The 22,709-nt window shown below is 32.1% G+C and overlaps 1 protein-coding gene across 2 annotated transcripts in view; it reads right to left on the bottom strand.

Annotated features, from left to right (window-relative positions):
* Positions 1-615: 615 nt before the first annotated feature.
* The window catches only part of TRIQK (triple QxxK/R motif containing), a 67,790-nt gene continuing 45,696 nt past the window's right edge, over positions 616-22,709 (bottom strand). For both annotated transcript variants that reach the window (XM_090282808.1, XM_090282809.1), the window contains exons 3-4: positions 7,827-7,912; positions 616-3,650 (exon numbers count right to left, since the gene is read on the bottom strand). In XM_090282808.1, coding sequence (XP_090138934.1) covers positions 3,537-3,650; positions 7,827-7,912 — 200 coding nt within the window. In that variant the 3' untranslated portion in view covers positions 616-3,536. The remainder of the gene's footprint in view (positions 3,651-7,826; positions 7,913-22,709) is intronic.

Genomic DNA, 22,709 nt, shown 5'->3' with positions numbered 1-22,709 from the left:
GCCTTAGGGACTCCGGCTCCGGATTTTCTGTCGGGGTTTACTCCCTTAGCCTTTCCCCTGAAGAGGTATGCCGCAAGGCAGCGGAGGTTTTTTGGAATCAGAGTTTTCCTTCTCTGATGTGCCCTGACTGGAAGATCGAACCAGCGACACTTAGCAGGCTGACGCTCAATCCACTGAGCCAAACCAGCCAGGGCATGGGGAATATACTGCTTTAGTATTCACATAAATATAAACATTATAATGTAAATTATCTTCATTGGGGATGAAGATGTATACTAAGTTATGTCAAAAACACTGAGTATGGTCTTCAGCAATACTAAGATAAAAAAAGCATATTTGACTTCCTAGAGAAGAGCAATTCCTTTATTCCATAGTGAAGGTAATGCTAGTTGTCTTGATCTTAAAAAGAGAATCAGGATGAAACACATATATGTCCCAATACAATCTATGACCATAAATGCTAAATGTTGAGTTGATTAAATTGTGACTTTTAAGTTTCATTTATTAAGTGCAAATAATTTTAATCATCTACTAGACACAAAAAACTGTGTCAGACTCAAGGTGACTAAAAAATATTAACTGAAATTTTAACATGCATTTATTAAATATGTGCAGATCACTTTATTATTGGAATTACAAAACTGAATAAGAACATTTATTAGAATCTTGCATCATTGGTTGGGATGGGAGTATTCCTTCCATCTTTATGAAATATTGAAAAGATAGAAAATCTTCAAGTATTTTGCCACCTTAAAAACAATAACAAAACTTACGCTGGTACTAAGATAGGCTTTTTGTTCATTTGTTTTAAAAGAAATTCTAAATGAGGTTATATTTTTACATTTCCTCTCAAATGCATTTTACATTCTTGATTTTGTATGCAAAGTAGGAACCAGCAACCCTTCCAGCTTCATTCACATAGGCTATATGTTCAGTCTGCTGCATTAGTTGCAATTTATTTCGCAGAATATGTTAACAGACTCTAACATTCTGAAAAGTCATTATAATTTTTTTTGTTTTTGTCTTCTGAATTACTCTGAGTAGTCAATTACTGGAGGAGAAAAAAACACGCTTAAAATTTGTGTCTGGTGCCAGTCTCTGATTTATGCCAAATGCCACTAACTATTCAAAAAGTGTGGTCTCCTGAAACTACAAACTGACTATTACCTCTTCAGAGATTGAAACCAGACTTCAATCTGCGATTTCTCTATAGAGGACAGGCTGCTTCCCAGTTACTGTGAGTATGAAACACTTGCACTTCACAAAAACAGTGTTATATCAACATATATTTTCTCACTTTACCTGCTATTTATTAAAATCAGAGTTTAGCTTTTGGGACTTATGATTGTCTGGGGTCATTATAAATCAATCAGTCATACAAATGGACTAGCCATAGGTACAGGGTATCAGAAAACCAAATAATGAAACGAGTATAATCATACTATGCTTACACTAATATTTCTTGCTATCAGAAAGAACATTTAAATCAAATACTATGTTGTACACCTGAAATTAATATAATATTGTATATTAATTACAGTTTTAAAAAGAAACTTTTTTTTCCCCAAAAGAATATCTCAGGAACAGGATAGTAAAAATTTTTTTCAGGGTAATGAATATACAAATATTTCGAAGAGTATAATCATTTATTTTATATACTGCAAATTTTGTTATATATAACTTGAATTGGTATCTAATAAACAATTATTACATATCCTCTCATTTAAATTACCACTGAAATTAGCAATAACGTTATTTAATAAAACTGTTTTTTAACACCATATGGGAGGGGAAATAACAAAATGAAAATTGTTCACGTAAATGTGATAGAAGTAGGGGGGTTATTTCTTGACATGTGGCATGTCACTTGGGAAAGTAAAAGGCCCATCATCTCCAAAATGCCAGCTTGGATATTCCCTTGCCACCCACTTTACAAACAGACATGCCACATGGCATTAAATGCTGTAACCTTTCCTAAAAATGCCACTTGGATTGGTCTGCTGTGGTGAGTTTATGATTTCATGGGGAAGAATCCAGTAAACAACACTGTCTAAAGTGTGCCCTCAGATATTTGGCATAAATGATTTATGAGGATATTGGAAATTCTGGCTGTTTTCACACTGATGAATAATTATGCTACTTGAAAACATTCTGCAGAACATAATGCTACAGTCATATCAACTATTTGCAAAAGTCTCAAAGACTTTGTAGGGTATTTATGAAAGCTTTCTTCTCTTGGCAAGTATGGAAACAATCTTAACATTTTATTTACTCTTCATAAATCAACATATATACTATAAAACACTTCGTGGGCATGTTTCAAACTATTCATTTTCTATAAAACTTTATATAAGGTAGTAGCTAACAACTCTGCAGTGAACACATATTTTTCCATTCTCTAAGCTTTATGTATTCATGTGTTCTAAAACTATGAAAAATTCCATTACCAGTAAAAATATTGAATATATTTATCATTATATTACAACAAATGCAAAATACCCTGAAAAAACTATATAAACAGAAAACTGCATATGCAAGTAATATGAGACATATTTTCTTCTATTTATTTTTCATGAAAGAGTTCTGATTATCTGTGAAGAGACAAAATGTAATTTTTTAAAAACAACTTTTTATTGTTCATCTTTAAGAGATAACCTATGAAAATTACTCTGAATAGATAATATTTCTATTACTGTTATGTGAAGAAGACTGCACAATTAAATGACAGATTGCTACATACATACCTAACAAGAAGAGCAAACTGATACTGCAAGCAGCCAGAACAACATAATTAAAATAGAATTCCTAGTTTATATTAATAGAGTAATCAGTTAATTAAAATCAAGATCAACTGAACTTTCTATTTACATCAGTGTAGACAGCCTACAAGGAAAGGAGCTCTATTTTAGAGACATATGTGGCTCTTTGCGCTTCTGTCATCCAGGTGCCATTTCTGATGAAGCACATGTGCACTGAACAGTTGGCAAAGAAGGAAAAAAGATTACTATAGATGTATGTGCAGAGAGTCTTTCTAATGACACAAAATATGTCTGGAAAGAAAGCAGGACTTCGTCGCAAAGTGAAAAAATTCCCATGACTTCTCTTTCCTTCTTCAGCTTTGAATGTAGTTTGAGTATGCTTCTGTAAATAAGGATATGAACTTTTACTTCTCATATATACTTGGAACAAAAAACAGATTTAGTAATCTGTAAGTGATGGAGTTACACGTATAGATTGGCTAACACATCTGAAGAATTTGGGATCTGTTTTCCATTTTATCTAAATGCACCATGAATAGGTTGCCTGTCAAAGTAGAAAGATTTATAAAAGTACTCGGTAGCACACATTATATTACATTGTTTGGTTAAGGTTCTTTTCTTGACATATTATGCAACTATTTAAAAAGACATAACTGCAAACTGAAAATACCAGCAGAAAGAATTCAAGATGTTATAGTTTCAGTACTTCAGAAAGCACTGGTCCCAAAAGGTGCTTTTATAAAATTATTTCCTTATAATGCACTGATTACTCCTCAGCTAATCTTCATCCAGTTCCAGGTCAGGGTCACCATCTTCAGTAAGTCTGAGATAAAAGAATGCGTAGAAAGCCAGCAGGAGGGCCAATATAGCTGCAAGTACAAGGCCAACTTCCTGAGGAAGAAAGAAAAAAAAAGGAGACTTGAAAAAAAATAAACAGACTTGATGAAATGGGACTGGCTAATGTTATCAGTTTCATCATTAAAATAACCATGTAATTCCACAGTCTAGAATGAACAATTTGAACCTAATAATCACATTCATTTTTAACACTCTTTGCCATTAAGAAGCTTATCTTGTACTTGAAAATAGCCATTTCAATGGCGAGTTCATCAGCGGGCAAGTCATTTCTATTACTTTTTTAAAAATTTGTGTTATAGTACTAATAAAATTAATATCTATACTTTTAAATTATTTTCATAGTTTGGATATAAAAATGTTGGGGGCAAGCAATGTAGTTTGCACCTACAAAGTTAATCTGCTCTCTATTTGGTTATGTTTAACTTTATTTGTTGCTTTAATAAATTCATTATTAGTTATAGCACTTGGACACAGATTTTTTTTTCTTTAATTATCATTTCTTTCCTAATTGGAAGAAACTATTATAATCAGTTTCTAGATTATGCGTCTTTGAACATCTTTACTAAATATTTTTTATTGAGCCTCTAATTTTTATATTCTAAATTCTATAGTTTATAATGAGTTGGGATAAAACTGAGTACCTAGCTCATGAAGCATGGTACAGTGTAATTTATCACAGCTGTGAAGGATAGTACTGGATATTTCCTGTGGTCATTTAATGTGGATTATATTAATCGATTATGTTGAATTAATAGCTAAAAAATTTACTACATATACAATGGCAAAATTCATGTAATGTCTCAAAAAGTTTATAAAATTTAAAATATATAAATACTATCAAAGAACTTCCTCAATATTAACATATCATTTGGTGAAATAGAAAAAAAGAGCAAATAGTGCCAGGTCAGTCTCCTAAAGGGCTTAACATTCCCTTCTAATTTTCACTCATTTATCACATCCATTCCTGGCACTATTTTATGAGAAATTAATTTATCTGCATTTGCATGAATACATTTTACATTTCATAAGAATGCGATATCAATAATGCAGCATATGCCAAGTAAACGTTAAAAATGTTAAAAACATTAAAATGAATACAAACATGTTTATTACAAACATGAAATTTGTACCTGAATGTTGAAATTATGAATGGACACCTTATACAGATTTTTAGCTTATAATTACATTTATTTAGATTTCCAAACTATAAAAATATTAATTTAAAAAATTATGAAGTTGACTCAGTGCCAACTATTTTTCTAAGATTTAATTTTTAAATCTAATATATCAATATCATGACAAATGAAAGTAAATTTTTCTTTGCTGAAGTTTGTAACACTTTGGCATCTCAAAAGGGCACGCAAGCATCAGACAGGTTTCATTTATTTTCTTTTATCCACAGCTGTGCTCCCAGACCCATCTGGTTACATAGCAACCAATTTTAAGAGGGTGTAATAAACAAGTGATACACAACTGCAGAATCCATCTATCTTGTATAGTGACAACAAAACTGTTCAATAGCAGTGATGACCATTCACACACGTTTAAGGCAAGAATAACGTTTTTATTCTTGATTGGAGGCCCCCATTCTTATCTCATTGCTAATCACCTCTAATTGGTGCTTTTCAACTCCTTGTCTTTTCAAACAACTTTTGAAATTTCTAAATTAATAACAAAGGCTCAAGTAAGATTAATATACAAAATATATTAAAATTATGTAATGATTTGAGAACTTTACAACAGTAATAATTCTATTACAAAACACCATCTCCACAGCAAAACCAAGAACATTCCATAGTTACACAGCACAGACTTAGTTGAGGTAGAGTATCTTCAGGCCAATGACAAACATCTGAGGAATGTCTTATTTATACACACCAGTAATAACTAATTCAAAGAAATACTTCCTCAACCTGCTAACAATTCATAAATGACTTCTATGTGCTAGGTTCAATGTTAAGTGTTTTCATTTTATTATTTAACTCTCCTGGCAGTCCTGCGAAGTAAATGGCAAAATCGCCATTTTACAAATGTGCCAGCGTGAACCCAGCCAGATCATGGTTAAGATACAAGAGGGATTTGATCCTAGGCCTCTTTATTTTATGTTCAGTGTTGTCATTGCTGTGACTTTTCTATTCCATGCAGCTACTCATATTTTCTGTATACTTAAATTATTTTAAGAGCATAACTATGATTCATTTTAAAGAATAAGTAGGAAGTAATAAAATATTATATTATGGCCATCCCATATCAACCAGATAAGAGTCAAACATGTTTGATATTCATTAGTCCCTAGCTGCTTCTCTGACATTATCAATATGGATAAAAATCGCTCCCTGGGGAAATTAAATAGCATTAAATAGCAACTGCTAAAAGAAACTTTGTTCTTTAAAATCCTATGCTAAAATGACAACGCAATCAAAATTTGACAGGGCAAACTAATTAGTATGCCAGATTTGAAATGTAAAACATCTCCATGGCTCTGATTTTTTAAAGTTTCATATTATTTTAATGAGCTCTTTACATAAATTTCAAAAAAAGTAAACAATGTATAAAGTTAAGGCTTTTTTTCCCATAGGTTCAGAAATGAAAATGATATGCTAGCTTATTTTATAAGAAGTTATGTTCTGATATCAGAAACTTCTGTACATACTTCAAATCATAAATGAAATCTAAGAAAAAAATGTTCATAAAAAGATAAACTCCACTTTGATTTTAAAAAGACAAACAATTGCACTATAAGGTAGACTTATCTCATACAGGGAACAGTTATTTCCTTAAGTTAAAAGAAAAACAAAAATCGTAAAAGCATATCAAAAAAAAGAGGATGTGTATAAGAAAGTGGTGTATATTTATAGATAAACAACTGCACTTTTTCAAATTGTACTTGATAGCTGTTCATTATATTGTGCCACAAGTACAGTTTGTTACCCCAATATTTTTATTAAGAATAACAAAAACAAACAAAACCCCAGAAACACCACACTGAAAAATAAAAGTACATGTCATATTCCCTTGGTGAAAAATGACAAATGATGCTCTCATTACAAGAGACAATAATCAGGTAACTAATTGTAGAATAAAAAAATAAAAAAATCCTAAGCACTGCTTTTAGAAAGGTCATGTCACGGAAATAATTTTTAAAATAAATGAAATTTCATATGAAATTAGAAGAAAACTTCAAAAGAGTAATTATCTCTCTTTTAAAGAAAAAGGCAATTACTTTTTAATTCATTAAAAACTGACAGCACTAACTGAGGAGACTGTACTGTAAAAATATACCGTATCACATGGCAATGCTTGATCAAAATCAGCAATCAGGAGTAAAAAAAAAGCAGTGTTTCATAATCATGATAGCGAATTCTGGAAGACAACCAAATATATCATCTGGCAGTTCAACAGCTGTTACAACTTGGTAGTAATACCTTGGCATTTGCTATCAGCTATAACTTAGAAAAATTGATTTTTTCATCTGTCAGATAAAACCCAAAATCTCCTTTTAACATTTTAATATTTAAATAAAATATAAGTACTAGTCATTATAATTTTACACACTTGAGAGTAGAGCCGCCAAATTAATTTTTCTATTTATAATTTAATTTGACTCTAAATACTTGGCAAAGAATTGACATGATAATAATGAAAATGTAATTTTGTTGAATTTCATTGTACTAACACACTGGATTAATATCTGCTAACATTCTCAGCTGCATATATCCCTCTTAAGTAGTTAAAACACTGCTTTTCTAAGAGAACAAGTATGGGAATGTCATTAGAATTTTATCATGGAGAGCACTGACCACAATAATAATTCAAAGAGTAAATTTACATATATTAATAATGTAAGTATATATAATTACAACTAAAATTTAAACAAATGTCAAATGAAATTTATTGAAAATTAGTTTTTAATTCAGGCCACATATATCAGTGAAATGCATATATAGTAGCTAAAGAAAAAAAACAAACTACAACTTTAAGTATAACTGGTTTTTATAAGTAACATTGTGTTTTTAAAAGACCTGGTAAAATCTCAGGATAGGAAGGATGCTTCCCATTAAGTAAACTCTCTATAAAAATCTACAATTCTAGCATTCAGCTTAGATTTTGAAACTTTATAAAACATTTAGAATTCAACATTTATGCAATTCAGTTTTAGAAAATAAAATGGCATGCATATCGAATGTTAAAATTATCAAGTGTATGTACCTTTATGCCTATTGCTGTTTTCTTTGCTTCTGCTTTTAATTTGGTTGCTCGTAAAATAGGTTTGGTTTTTTTATAATCCTGTTTACCTAGAGAGAAATAATTTCAGACAATGAGTTCAGCTCATATATACTTCATGTTTAACAGCCATCTGAAATGTCAAAGAATGTTTAAATAGAGTAAAACTGGGACACAAAGTTGCAAAGTCGTTCCCAGCTTTGGAACCATAAACTTGTCTCCTTAAGGTCAACTTTTCCTCCTCCGCTACATTTTTGGAAAAAGATTTGAAAGGCATCTTTGATTTGCTGTGCAGTGATTATAAAAAAAAGCGGGGGAGGGATTAAAAACTTCTTTTAGAGAATAAGGTATTTAAAGTACAAAGAGTAAACCTGTTTCCAAAGCATTTGGAAACAAATATGTAAATAAATGAGTATACATAAGATCCCATTAATAGGTAAAGTTAACTTTGTCTTCAAATTTAAGAATAACAGCTCATCATAAATTTTTTTTGCAGACTTCTAGCCAAGATGGAGGCATAGATAGACACACTACATCTCCCTCATGACTAAGAAGGAATTTACAAACACTTCAAAAGTAAAAAGAAAAACAGAAAATTATAACTACATGGAGGTTCAAAAAAGAAACAAAAAAGAAATATTCAGCCAGACAGGTAGGAGGAGTGGAGGCAGGACAGAGATAACTGGGTGCAGCTCTGCAACAGGGGCGGTGCTTGGTGGTGGCAGCAGCAGTGGCAGTGGAAGTGGCACAGGGACTGTAGCCACGGCGAAAAGCACAGCCATACATTTTAAACCTGGGAAGTGATCCCAGAACCAGATCAAACCATGCAGTTCACAGTTTCAGCACCAGGGAAAATAGAGCCACATTGTTCTGACTGTGAAAACCAGCAGAGGATTGGAGCAGAAGAAAAAACTGCCGGTCTCTCAATGAAGGCAGCTTATAAAGAACAGGAAGGGGGAGTAGTGTGTGGAAAGGGGGTAAGTGCTGAGCAAGCAGCATTGTTTCCTCTCAGACCCCTCCCCCACATACAGTACCACAATGTGCTGAAATGGGTCACCAGCACTGACAAATACCTAAGGTTCTATCCCTTACAACGTAACAAGTCCAACAGCTCTACCTAAGACACAGAGGCAAACACAGAAAGTTGTCAAGATGAGTAGAGAGAGAAGCATGGCCCAAAAGTGGGGACAGATCAAGGTTCCACTGGGAGAACTGAGTGACAAGGACATGGCCAACCTAACAGATAAAAGGACAGCCAACTTAACAGATGCATAGCTCAAAGTACTGATGATAAAGATGCTCACAGGACTTGACAGAAAAGATTAAGCATGGCAGAGAAGAAATGAAGGCTATACGTGAAATGAAGGAAAAACCACACAAAACTAGTGGTGAAGGAAAAGTAATCAGTGTTCAAATCGATGAATTGGAACATAAGGAACCAATGCAAAAGGAGAAAACAAGAATTTTAAAAAATGAGAAGAGGCTTAGAAACCTCTGGGATAGCTTTAAATGTGCCAACATCCAAATCATAAGGGTGCCAGAAGGAGAAAAGGAAGAGCAAGAAATTGAAAAATTATGTGAAAAAATAATAAAACTTCCCTAATTTGGGGAAGGAAGTGGACATACAGGTCCAAGAAGCACAGACAGTACCAAACAAACTAGACCCAGGGAGGACCACACCAAGACACACCATAATTAAAATACTAAAGGTTAAGAATAGGGAGAATCTTAAAAAGAGCAAGAGAAAAAAAAAGAATTACCTACAAAGGGATGCCTATAAGACTATCAGCTGATTTCGCAAAAGAAACTTTGCAGGCAAGAAGGGACTGGCAGGAAATATTCAAAGTTATGAGAGGCAAAGACCTATCAAGGTTACTCTATCCAGCAAAGCTATCATTTAGATCAAAAGGGCAGATAAAGTGCTTCCTATACAAGGTAAAGCTAAAGGAGTTCATCATTGCCAAGTCATTATTTTATGAAATGTTAAAGGGACTTATTTAAGAAAAAGATCAAAACTATGAACGTTAAAATGACAACAGCCCTGGCTGGTGTGGCTCAATGGATTGAGCACCGGCCTACAAACTAAAGGGCCACCACTTCGATTCCCAGTCAGGGCACATGCCTGGGTTGCAGCCAGGTCCCCAGATGGGGGCACGCGAGAGGCAACCACACATTGATGTTTTTCTCCCTCTCTTTCTCCACCCCCCTCTCTCCCTCCTTCCCCCTCTCTCTATAAATAAATTATTTTTTAAAATGACAACAAAGTCACAACTATCAACAACAGAATCTAAAAACTTAAAAACAAAAACGAACAAGACAGACAACCAGAGTGGAAACAGAATCATAGGTATGGGAAGCATGTGGAGGGGTGTCAGCTGGAAGAGGGAAGGGGGAAAAAGGAAGGAAATGGTGCAAGAATTAAGAAGCATAGTAGGAGAGTACAGAATAGACCGGGAGATATTGAGAATAGTACAGGAAAGGGTAAAGTCAAAGAACTTATTTGCACGACCCATGAACATGGCCTAAGGTGGGTGGGACTGTTGGAGGAAGGGGGGTTGCTGCGCAGAGGGGAGCAAAGGGGAAAAAACTGGGACAACTGTAACAGCATAATCAATAAAACATACAAAAATTTTTTTAAAAATAGAAAAAATAACAAAAATAAATTTATTTTATTATAGATATATTATTTAAATAATCAACTTGTGAACAATCCTCAAATTTTTCCAACAAAGAAAAAAGAGGATCTGTAAATAATTAACTTTACTCATTGAATTCATTAGAGAAAAGATGTATTTAACTTTTGTTTGCTTCTAATAGAAGAGAGAATAAATATGGCTAGATAAGAGATACAGGATAGCTACAATTAGATATTAGTTTTAATCTTCTCTACCACATTTCACAGCAAAAAATGAACAAAAATGACTTGGTGTCATCAAATTTCTTTCTTTGTGTGTGTACCATCTCATGACTCCACTGAGTAATAAAAGAGCTATTACAGCCTGTGAAGAAAATACATTTCACAACAACAACAAAAGCACTGACTAGAATATACCCTTTTGTTAACCACACTCTTAAGTAGGAACTGGGTCAAACAAACTTAACAGTATAATATGTCACTCTGGGTGAGAATTAACATCTAAGCAGCAATTTTATATTCTGTTATGCAGCCTTGTTTCCATCTTACTTTCTTCCCTTTCAGTCATCAGTTCTTTCCAAAGCTTACTCCTTTATTGTCTTTATTTTCTTTAATTTCCACATTTTCCACACACTGAATTAAATTTGAAAGCAGTTGATCTAAACTAAAATAAATCATGAAAATTCAATGAGCGATGTATTTCTTAATGTGTCTGCTAATGATTCAAATTTATGTTTAAAATTCCTAAAATCTTTTTTTTAATTAGAAAAGGCAGACAAGTGAGTCAATTGGATGGGAGTAATGAAGATATGCTATAGTTGTGTTCATTAGACACATGAGGTGTTTTTTTGTTTGTTTTTTTAAAGAAGGAGTATATGCTATGTTTTTAACCACCATTGTATAGCAGTCATTCTGGATTTATGCACATGTAAAAGCTTAATAAATGTTATTTGATGATGCAGGTCTAATAATACAGAAGTAAGCCGACTGTATATCAAATTATCTAAATTTAAATTATGGATTGAATGAAATAAAGAAAAATACTCTGACCCATTTTAAATTAGCAACATTTAATTTCATTGACAAACCCTTAACAAGTATTCACTCTAATTTCACATTTCAGTGGTCAGACTTTATTTCTGCTGAGATACAAAACCGTTCAACAATGAAAAAGGTGACATGTCAAATGTCTCTGACACTCAAGATGACAAAGCAAGTTTCTAATGAGAATCTACAATGAAATTGAAAGATAGATCTGAGGCCAAGAAGTCATTCTTGTTTTATTTCATATATACCCTATAATAATCCCTGGGTGCAATGAGGAAAAAAATAAATGAAAAATAAATTAACTTAACCCACACACTTTTCATACACATATACAATATTCTGGATGACATGTCTGTCATAAAACAAATTCAAATATACTTCAAATAGTCAATGTTAAAGTGAGAATTGATCACTCTACTTCACATGCTATATACCCATTGGTTAAATAAATGTGTTCTATTTTGATTCAAATCCTATAATCTCTTAGAGAATAATATTCTAATACATATTAAATCTAATATGGATACATTTGGTACTGCTCCAAATATTGAATCTGTCATTAATTTAGCATTTTGTTAACTATGATATTCAAAAGTATACACTGTAAAACACGGTTTCAGCCTCTCTGAAAACATTTACAGCAGCATCTATTAAGTTCTTTATAACTAAAACCAGATCTCTCCATTATATCCAAAGAGGTTTTCAACATTTTCTTTTTTCGAGCTTCAAGAAGGGTACCTATATTCATCTGATTGCAAAAATATATAAAATACAGAAGCCCCCACTTGCTGAATATTTATACTTAGAAAAAATACATTTATAAAAACTGGATTTTATATATAGATGGTTTCTTAAATACAATTGGGTCTGATTTTGATTATATAACTAATACAATAACCAAAGTAAGAGTTTATTTAGCAATTGCTTATAACATTTTATATGAGGGAAAATGTGGATAATTCAAGCTGAAGAAACCAATCTGGGGACTTAATCATCTAGTTTCTCTCTTCTCAATGACACTATTCATGTAATTTCTTCCCATGACATAATTTAGGTAACAATAACTCTTACCCCCATTTCTCCTATTGACTGATTTGTGCTTCCGTACTCACATAATTCTACAATACTGTTTTATTGTTTTAAAAAAATTTCAATTACAGTTAATATGCAATATGATATTAGTTTCAGGTATACAAAATACTGATTAGACAAATGTACCTTCATATACCTTATGAAGTAATCACGATAAGTCTAGTCCCCATCAGACACCATGCATAGAATTATATTTTATTTTATTTATTTTTTTTAATAATTTATTTATTTGTTTTTATTTTATTTTATTTTATTTTATTTTATTTTTAGAGAGAGGGGAAAGGAGAAAGAGAGGGAGAGAAACATCACTGTGTGGTTGCCTCTCACTCGCGCCCCCAATCGGGGACCTGACGTGCAACCTAGTCATGTGCTGTGACTGGGAATCAAACCAGCGACACTTGGCTCGCAGGCCGACACTCAATCCACATAGAATTATATTTTAATGTTAAATTATTATATAGTGAAATTGATATTTTTTCCCTTTTGGTATAGTGTTCTAGGAGTAGTCATATTCATGTATAGATTCATGTAACTACTACCATAATTAGGACATAGAATAGTTCTATCATTCAAAAAAACACACTTGTTTTCTTATATACATAATTTACATTGTTGTAAAAGAATTCTCTATTTGGTGAGGAATCATTCTGATATTTCACTTCTTTAGTTATGGTTTTTCTTTTAGTTTTCAAAAATATTTTAAATGACTGGTTTAAAGTCTTTGTTCAGTAAGTCCAACATCTGAGGCACCTTAGAGTTTATATTTGTTTTGTTTTGTGGATAGACTACATTTTCCTGATTCACTGGGTATGTAATAATATTTGTATAAACCTGGACATATTAAAAAATATAATGTGGAAACTCTGCAAATTACATCTCCCCCAGGATATGTTGTTGCTGCTGTTAATCTTTTTTCTTTTCTTTTCTTTTTTTTTTTTTTTGTATTAGTGCTTATTTATTTGTTTAATGACTTTTATGGTTTAATTCTGTAAAGTCTGTCTTCTTTGTCATATACAGGCACTTAGCTTTACTTTTATCTAATGACAACATAGAAATTTTAATAAATGCCTTGAATCATTAATTCTTTGGCTTCAATGAGGGGCTACATGTGTGTGGGTTGGTTGGTATATGAGGTCTGTCCATAAAAAGTCCATCCATTATTATACAATGAGAACGGTTTGCACATCCATGAACCTGGCAGCCAAAGAGAGTGGAGTGGAATGTGCATGCATGAACAATGACAGCTTCACTGTACTAGTCAGTGGGGGCAGCAGATGCCACTGAGTGAGCATGTGTACTGTGTGGCCATCACATTCAAAATGACTGGTGAGTAGAGCAACAAGGCTGCATCAAATTTTACATTAAGCTTGAACGTTCCTCCATGGAAACTATTCAGATGATTCAGAAGGCTTTTGGGGACAATACAATGAGTGCAGCACAAATAAAAGTGTGGCACAAATGCTTCAAAGATAGTTGAGAATCTGTTGAAAGTGATTCACGTTCCGGAAGACCTGCAACAAGCAGAGCGCCTAAGAATGTTGAACGTGTGCAGGCTGTAATCAACAAAGATCAGCAACTGACATTGTGAGACCTAGAAGTTAATCTGGGGATTCCCAAAACTACTGTATCCAAGATTTTGATGCAGGATCTTGGCATGAAATGTCATGGCAAAATGTATTTCAGAGCAGAAGAAATACCGTGCTGCAGTTGCTAATTACTTGATTCAAACTGCTACCAATGAACCGGATTTCCTCAAGAAGGTCATAACTGGAGATGAACTGTGGTTGCCTACTTTGAAGGAGACTGAAGTGTCATTGTCCTATGTATAATGTTTCTTGTATCTTGTATCTTCTTTAATAAATGCCTCTATTTTTCATATTTCATGGCTGGATAACTTCTGGAGTGGCCTTATACATTTTTCCTGCTCCGACAGGAGTTTAGAACTCTATCTTAGCCTATACTTTCTGCTAGCTTCCTCAAGATCAACAAGAGGAGAGATTATATCCCTGTACATCCTTCTTTGACATAGGATAGCTGTGCAGAGTCTCATGACTTTTGATTCCCAAAGATCTATGACAAAGATTTTTAAATACCTTAGGGACATCTCATTTCCCAGTTTTATCTAAGGTTTTAGGTCATCCATATGCTAGCCTCCAACTAGTAATGCTGACTAAGGTTGTTGTGATGTTAAGTACATGCTACTCATTGTTTATGTCAAATGCCACAGGGAAAGGGCTTTTCATGAAGACTAAGCCCTAAATCAGTCAAATCAAGACAAGTTCTGAGAATGGGGCTTTTTAGTGAGCTGCCAGACACTTCAAATAGTGACAACTCCTTGAGGATTAGTTTTGGGGTAGATCCAAACCCATTATGCCTTCTCCAGTGGTTATAGGATATTGTTTTTCCACAACTACTATAATTGCAAAGCTAAGAAAAGAAATATGGAATTAAGGCAAGTTTTAAAGAAAGCTTGATGTTCTTATAAAATTCAGATATTTTTCTTGAATAAACATTCTCTGGACTGTTTTGACTCTTTTGTTAATTTCCAAATACCTAAAAAAGTTGATTTTGACTTTTTTTTGCCATTGTTCTTATTGCTTTTATAGAGAAGCGCAATTTTGAAGTCCTTACTTTCTAGTCAAGAAGCATTTCTCTTTTTTTAAATATCATATTTGAAATAATTTTCTTATACACAACCTATATTTAAGTCATTTTATAATATTTCAACCTTTAGAAATTTTCAAACCCTCTGTTCTTTATTTTGTAGGTTTAGGATGTTCACATGTTTTCCCTTTTTACTGAAATAGACAATCTAACTTTGCACTTAAAGGAACCTGAAAAAGAAAAATGCATTAGCAAAAAACAAAACAAAACAGAAACTCAGACACAAACAGTATGATGATTACCAGAGGGAAAGAGGGGGTGGTGGAGGTAGAAGAGAATAAATGGGGGATAATGGTGATGGGAGATGTGACTTGAGGTGGTGAACACACAATACAACATACAGACGGTGTATTATAGAACTGTACACCTCAAACTTATATAATTTTATTAACCAATGTCACCTGCATAAATTCAATAAAATTTTTTTTAATTAACAAAAAAAGGAAAGAAACAACTCATGGATTGCTACCAAGCTCTGACACAGACACTACCTGGTCCTGAGGCTCTGGGACCATCTGTTCTGAGCTACCAGACATGAATCAGGATTTATCTAAACCAACAATAAATTTTAGCAGTTAAATTGTTGGTAGATGACTATAATATGCTGACCATAGTTGGAAGTAAACTGCCATCCTTGGAGATGACCTCAAAAAATCTAAATATAATGGAAATCTTCCCAGTAGCCAAAGTTTGAATAGTACATTTTGTTGCGCACTTAATCTGGAAAGAAAAGTAACCTAAAAAAGAGACAATATTTGTTTTACTGGCTTAGAAGCTGAGCCTGTCACCTAGTCAGTTTGGATTCTTCATGCCTATCAGTAAATGGGCAAAATAGGGAATCATAATGCTGGCTGAGAGAACTGATGCTGGTTATATAGCATTAAATGGTCTGTTAATAGTGAAGGCCAGAAGGAACATGAAAACATGTGAGGGAACCCCTAGGGTAATCCCACATACTATGATTACCAATGATAACATTTAATGAAATTTCTTCATAACTTTATAACTAGAAGGATCACCTAGAACCTTCAGAAATGAAGATTTGGGTTACCCACTAAAGGCAAAAGTCTCACCAAGATGCTTGATAAAGACAGTGAGATCTAGAATGAATATTGGAGGAGGCAGGTCATAAACGGCAACTACTACGACCAGCTAGAGTACTGATAATGATAAACTGAAACTGTATTTCTTTGCTTGTTCCCAGAGTGTAATACTCATTTTCATATACAATCAATTTCTCTATAAAATCAGCATTATGAAATTTATAAAAATACTTCTTCCTCTTCCTTTAGGCTAGATCACATTAGAAGAAAGAAGTAAGAGAGAGACAGAGAGAGAGACAGAAAATATCACTCGATATCATTCAATATCTCAAGATCCTGGACTTAGAGAACAGCAGTCCCATGCTTGGTTGGAAAACACCTGAATAATTGTTGAGAAACTTCTTAGAGCCTCTTCAGGTTTATTTTTATGATAAAAGACAGAAAATCCAAAATGAGATAGCATAAAAATGAGGGAGAGGGAGAGAGAGAGACAGGCAAGAGGAGGGAAAAAAGGGGGAGATTAACTCATTATTGATAGATTCCAGGAGATAAGAATAAGAGTTTAGTTTCGACTGACATGAACTCGTCTTAACTGGCTATTCAGAACTTTCTCTTTCCACCACCAGTTTCTATGCTTTACTCTGGAATCATGGCTATTTCTGGCTCTGGCTCACATTCCTATAAGATTAAGACCAAAGTGTCATGGACACTTTTCCTTGGATTCACTTTAATCAAGCTTATGCCCAAAATGATTATCAAGTTTCTTCTAATTATAGAAGACTAAGATTCACCTAATAACATGTATCTACTTCCCACTGCAAGCAACTTTAACAAATCAAAGTAGTCTGTCTTAAACAGGGATTATGGGTATCAACTAAAATTGAAATCATAAATAAAAAGAAAACACTGATGCAAAAAAAATTTCAAATTGTGCTTAGGTTTTTGACAGCAAAGATGATAACACATATATTCATAATTTTAATTTATATATACTTTGCAGACAATCTATGTAGTATCTGCTTTGTAAATAATATTTTCAAAAGCCAAGTTCAGTTATAATTTCTAATAATTAGGAATTATCTGTGTTAAATGTTCTTTTCTTATTCAGTATAATATATTTAAATTTAGCATGGGCACTGTTTCTATAAATAACTACAAGTAGCTATAAAAACATAAGTTAATAAAAATCATAAATATGTGATTATCATTTTACATTAATTTAGAAAGAGTAATTTATATGCTCTATTTAATACAACATAAAAACCTATGTTTCTGTCATGAATTATTTATATTTAATGCAATACTCAGTTTTTACATATGCCACTGTTTTACTTAAGAGTTACCTGAGTTTAGTGAAAAATTAGATTACTTAATTGCTTTTGGTATTTGCTTTTTGATTCCTTAGCTTTGCCCAGAAATAAGACTGCATCTTTGCCCTTTGTTGATATTGCTCCCAAAGTTCATTATCATGTGAATATCTGGTTATTGTTTTATAAGTGTTCATCTTTCAGAAGCCCAATATTTTTTTTCTTTCTCAACAGTGGACTATATACTAACCACAATCATTATCATCATATGGCAGTACAGCTCTTCCTCTGCCTCCGCTGCTTTAAAAATTAATGCACTGTTATTTTCTGAATACTGAATAAGCTGCTTATGAGTACATTATGCTATCAAGCAAGCCCATGCAGAAAAGCTTCCTAAACTGTTATTCTTTCAGTGAAAATACAGCTGGTTCTGCTTCAAAGGCACATCTTTTCACCTGCAAATGGACTTACTCCTACACTTATTCCTCAATTCATTGTCTTTTATTTGTGTCTGGAAATCTTTAATTGCCTTTAATTAGAAAAAAGTAAATTCAGTGCTTTAATCTTGCAAATACATTCAATCATAATTCTGTCTGGGATGATTACTAAGTTCTATTCACTGTCTGATCTCTATAACAAAGATTTATAATTTATTGTCCATTTATATAGACCACACCAATTAAGATACAATAGAAAAAGCAAAGACATAAGAGTCAAAATATTTGAAAAGAAAAATTTGCGGTCTAAATTTAATTGCTAGAAGAAATTACTGGAAAATGAGTTATTTACAGCATGCCAAAAATACTGACAAAATTAAAATTTGGTAATCAACAGTAAAGACTTTCATAACTCCTTCAACATTTTTAGAATAATTTCTCATCAACTGCTTCAAATCCCTCGTTTCCTCCATAAGCAAAATACTATTTGGCATCTCACTTTTCTAATATTAACAAAATTATACATAAAAGGGCAGTACAATTTGGAATATAAAGTAATTTCTCAACTGCCATACGAACACAATTTTTTAGTTACTATATTAAAAACCACAAAAAACTGTAGAAAATTCATTGCAAAACAAGGGTCAATAGTGTTGCTTATGGAACCCTATAGCAAACTCAGTAGCTATGTCAGTCAGTACAAAAGATAGACTTTTTCATAACGACAAATCCACAGTCACAGGCAAGAAATAATAAAAATGTTAATCAAGTTGATAAAAAGAAAATTATCATAAAATCAGAAACACAATATAAAATACAGATCCAGTGGATTATTACCAGCATAGTACACTTTTATAGTTACCCAGACATACAAAATGATGCCGCATATCCCCTTAAAAATAAAAAGCAGTGTTATGTATGGAAGTAAAATTTGCAAAAAGAATTTTTCTCAAATTTAAAAATATATGGGCAGATGAGAAGAAGCTGGTAAATTAATCCTAACAAATGAAAATTTCATGCAAACTTTTAAATATTCTGTAATAGAGACAACTTAAACCAATGATAATTTTTCAATGCTTGTACATAACAGTTCGACATTAATCAACATTGTAAAGGATATACCATCCCTTAACATCACATTAAATACTAATAAACAAGTACTATGCTTTGGGTTGCTATAAAGATAAACCAACAAGTTGTTCATAAGATATAATTTACAAAAAATCATATTAAAAATGCTAACCAAGCAACTACTTATGTATGCAGGGAAATGTAATTAAGAAGAAGATACCTAAAGTTTATCAATGTTTAGTTTGCTCTTAGCCAGAAAATTCAACAAATATTTTTATTAAAAACCTGCTATGTGCAAATGTACCCTTGGGGAGTACCAACAAAAAATAACAAAAAGTATCAAAGGAAGCATTAAAAACTTCAGAAAAGTTAAATAGCATATTTAAATAAATTTTCAAGTCATATACTGCTTATTATTTTAAGAGAAATGACAAAACATTTAAGATTAATTTAAACAGAGTAGTTTAAACAAAAGGTATATGGAATTTTACCTAAGAAATAGGGAGATAGTTTTATTGATTATTTTAACAAATATTCATTAAATACCTCATTAAGTACCTCCTATTGTTAGGCATAATCATTAGGGATGCAAAAATAAAATTAGGTAGAGATTCTACCTGCAAGAAGAATGTTTCAATCCCAATAGGTAAAAATATAAATATATTTATATATATATATATATGTATATATATATATATATATATATATATTTAAAACAGGTAGAAAAAAGTGGTACCTACAATCAGTGAAGTAAAATGTTCAAAGGTCTCAACTTGGTTGGGTAGCTCAGTTAGTTAGAAAGTTGTCCCAATACACCAGGTTGTGGGTTCAATCCATAGTCAGGGCCCATACAAGAATCAACCAATGAATGTATTAATAAGTGGAACAACGAATTGATTCTCATTCTCTCTGTCTCTCTCTCTCTCTCCCTCTTTCTGTCTCCCTTCTTCCCTCCCTCTCCCTTTCTCTCTTTCAAATCAATAAGTATAAAATTAATAAAATTAATAAAGTATTCAAAGGACTTCCAGTACTGAAAGTATGATAGGCTGAACTGAGATGGATCTTTCTCTAAGTACTACATAAAAACAGTAGGAAAATAATCATTCTATAATGCTATAAATGTATACATCATATTCACAGAGACACATATACATACAAATATTTATGGTAAAAGAAAATAAAGGTATGTCCAAATGCCAGAAACACACAAACAACAACAAAATAACCTTAAAACAAGACAGCTAGTTCCAGCTGATATTCTGGTAGCCCTGGTGTGGAGGTGGTGGGTGGTGTATTAGTGCTTGGTTTTAGATGTCAAGCACATTGGCTTTTAAGGCCCAGGCATGTACAGTGCCACTGTGAGAAAAGAGATTAAACTAAGATATATGAATAAAGTTAAGGTCCTCAAAGGTCTGGCCATGTCATATAAAGAGAAGGGAAAAATAATCCGCACTTGTTTGAAGAAATAGTAATGAATCTTCCTGCTTCCTTTAAGCTCTGGGTGTGAAGGAAAGATGTGTCTTCTGTGAGAAATACAAATCTTAAGCCTTTAGAACCAAAACAGGGTGTGAGGTCCAAATTTCAGGAGTATTAGACCAATAAATAAATCCAGAATAATGGTCCAAAATCTAAAAAACCCTTACTGTCAGTAATTAAGTAGCACATTGTTCTGTAAAAAGATTTCACATTTCAGACTGCTGGGACTCTCACAAAGGGAGAAAAAACAGAAACAAAAACAAACCTCTGTTGAAGTTGAATACACACTCACACACTCATACACACATACACACATACTCAGAACCATAAAGCCCAAAGGGTTTTAAAAATAATAATAAAGGAAGAAGAAAATAGTATGAGGTAGAATAAGTAAAACAACCAATGGGAAAGTTGGTACCATAAGAAGGAATAGTGGTAGAATCTATAATTGGAGTTTAAAATGATTAAGGGAGAAAAACCAGAGAAAAAGAATAAAAATAATTTTTAAATTATCAAATAGCTATTTTACACATGACAAAAAGGTCACTGAAATTATATATCCATGGGTGTAAGCCAGAAATAGCAATAAATACATGACAGAGAGAGAGACAGAGACTGATTCAAATATCAACTAGAATTATGTACCCAGCTAAATTATACTTTAAGTATGAGTACAATATAACAATACTGTTCTAGAAATAGAAGTTGAGAAATTTCGTTACTAATGGATACTTGCATGAAGGCAAAAGGAACAAGGAAACTTCACCAAAAGGAAGATGTGGTTGGTAAAGACAGCAAACATAAAGTTAGCTCTGAGTAATCACTGGTGATTAAAAACTTAAAAATAATAATTGTAGTCACCGAGTTTGTGCTTTTAAAAACAAGAGAGAAATGAATACAAATAACATGAACAACAGGAGTAATCTGGTATAAAGAGTTAAAAATATTTATATTGTTCATGATAAAGATACTGATACATTTTAGATTTCAATAAGTAATAAAATTTGAGAAAATTGAGAAAAAGAGAAGAAATTGAACACAAAACTTTAAAATTTTTTAAGAAAAGAAGGTTGTTGTAGAGATTAGCAAGAAAAAAAAAAAGACCAAAAATTAAAAATATATAAAACTGTGAAAAGAAAATCTATATTGCTCATTCACAATAAATAATATGGGACTAAATTTGCTTGCTCAAAATCAAAGAATCTTAGACTATATCAAAAACATAAAACAGTGTTAAGGTCTAGATGAACGAAAAGGGATAGAAAAATAAGTATCTGAATACTAAACAAAAGAGAGATATTTGCCAATATCAATGTAAGACAAAAATAACTCTAAGAAAAAACTTAATAGCATTTTATAAATAAGGAGTTCATTATTTAATAGAAAAAGGGAAATTATCAGAAATATATACCAGTTTAGAAATGCTATACAACAGAAACTTAGCTTCAAACTATAATATATAAACCAAAACTGAAAAATAAAATTAACAGCTCCATAGTCTTCTGTCTTAGTATTTTATAATTCTTCTTTCTCACAGAATGAGTTCAAACATCCATGTGAAGTATAATACAATATGAACAATACAATTAACATAAGCAGTACTGCATCTTAATGTTAGAGAACATCTACTCCTTTCATGAACAGACATAAATTAACAAAACTGATCACATACTAAGCAATAGAGGAAAACTTAATACCAAAATCTGACATTATATATATTGAAAATATTCTCTGAAAATAAAAATTCATCAGGTTAAAAATCAATTTGAAATAATATATATGTGTATATATCAATAATATATATAATTCAATAAATATTATATTGAATACATATTATATTGTAATATATAATGTATATAATTGAACAATTTAAGAAAGCTCTAAATAATATAATGATGCCAATGATATAATGAAGAAAACAGATCCATTAAATGAATATATTAGTAAAAAATGTTTGAATAATAAATAGCAAAGCATTTAGCTCAAATATCACAAAAAACCAGAAAAGTTAAAGAATTACAATGAAGGAAATGATAAAGTGTAGAATTATAGAAAAAAAATAGAATCTTAGAGTAACAGAAGCTAACTCCTTATAA

This window comes from Furipterus horrens, unplaced genomic scaffold (assembly GCF_987537825.1).
Source record: "Furipterus horrens unplaced genomic scaffold, mFurHor1.1.pri manual_scaffold_7, whole genome shotgun sequence".
Classification (NCBI taxonomy): domain Eukaryota; kingdom Metazoa; phylum Chordata; class Mammalia; order Chiroptera; family Furipteridae; genus Furipterus; species Furipterus horrens.
The sequence above is the reverse complement of the archived record's forward strand: the minus strand, read 5'-3'. Positions and strand labels throughout refer to the sequence as shown.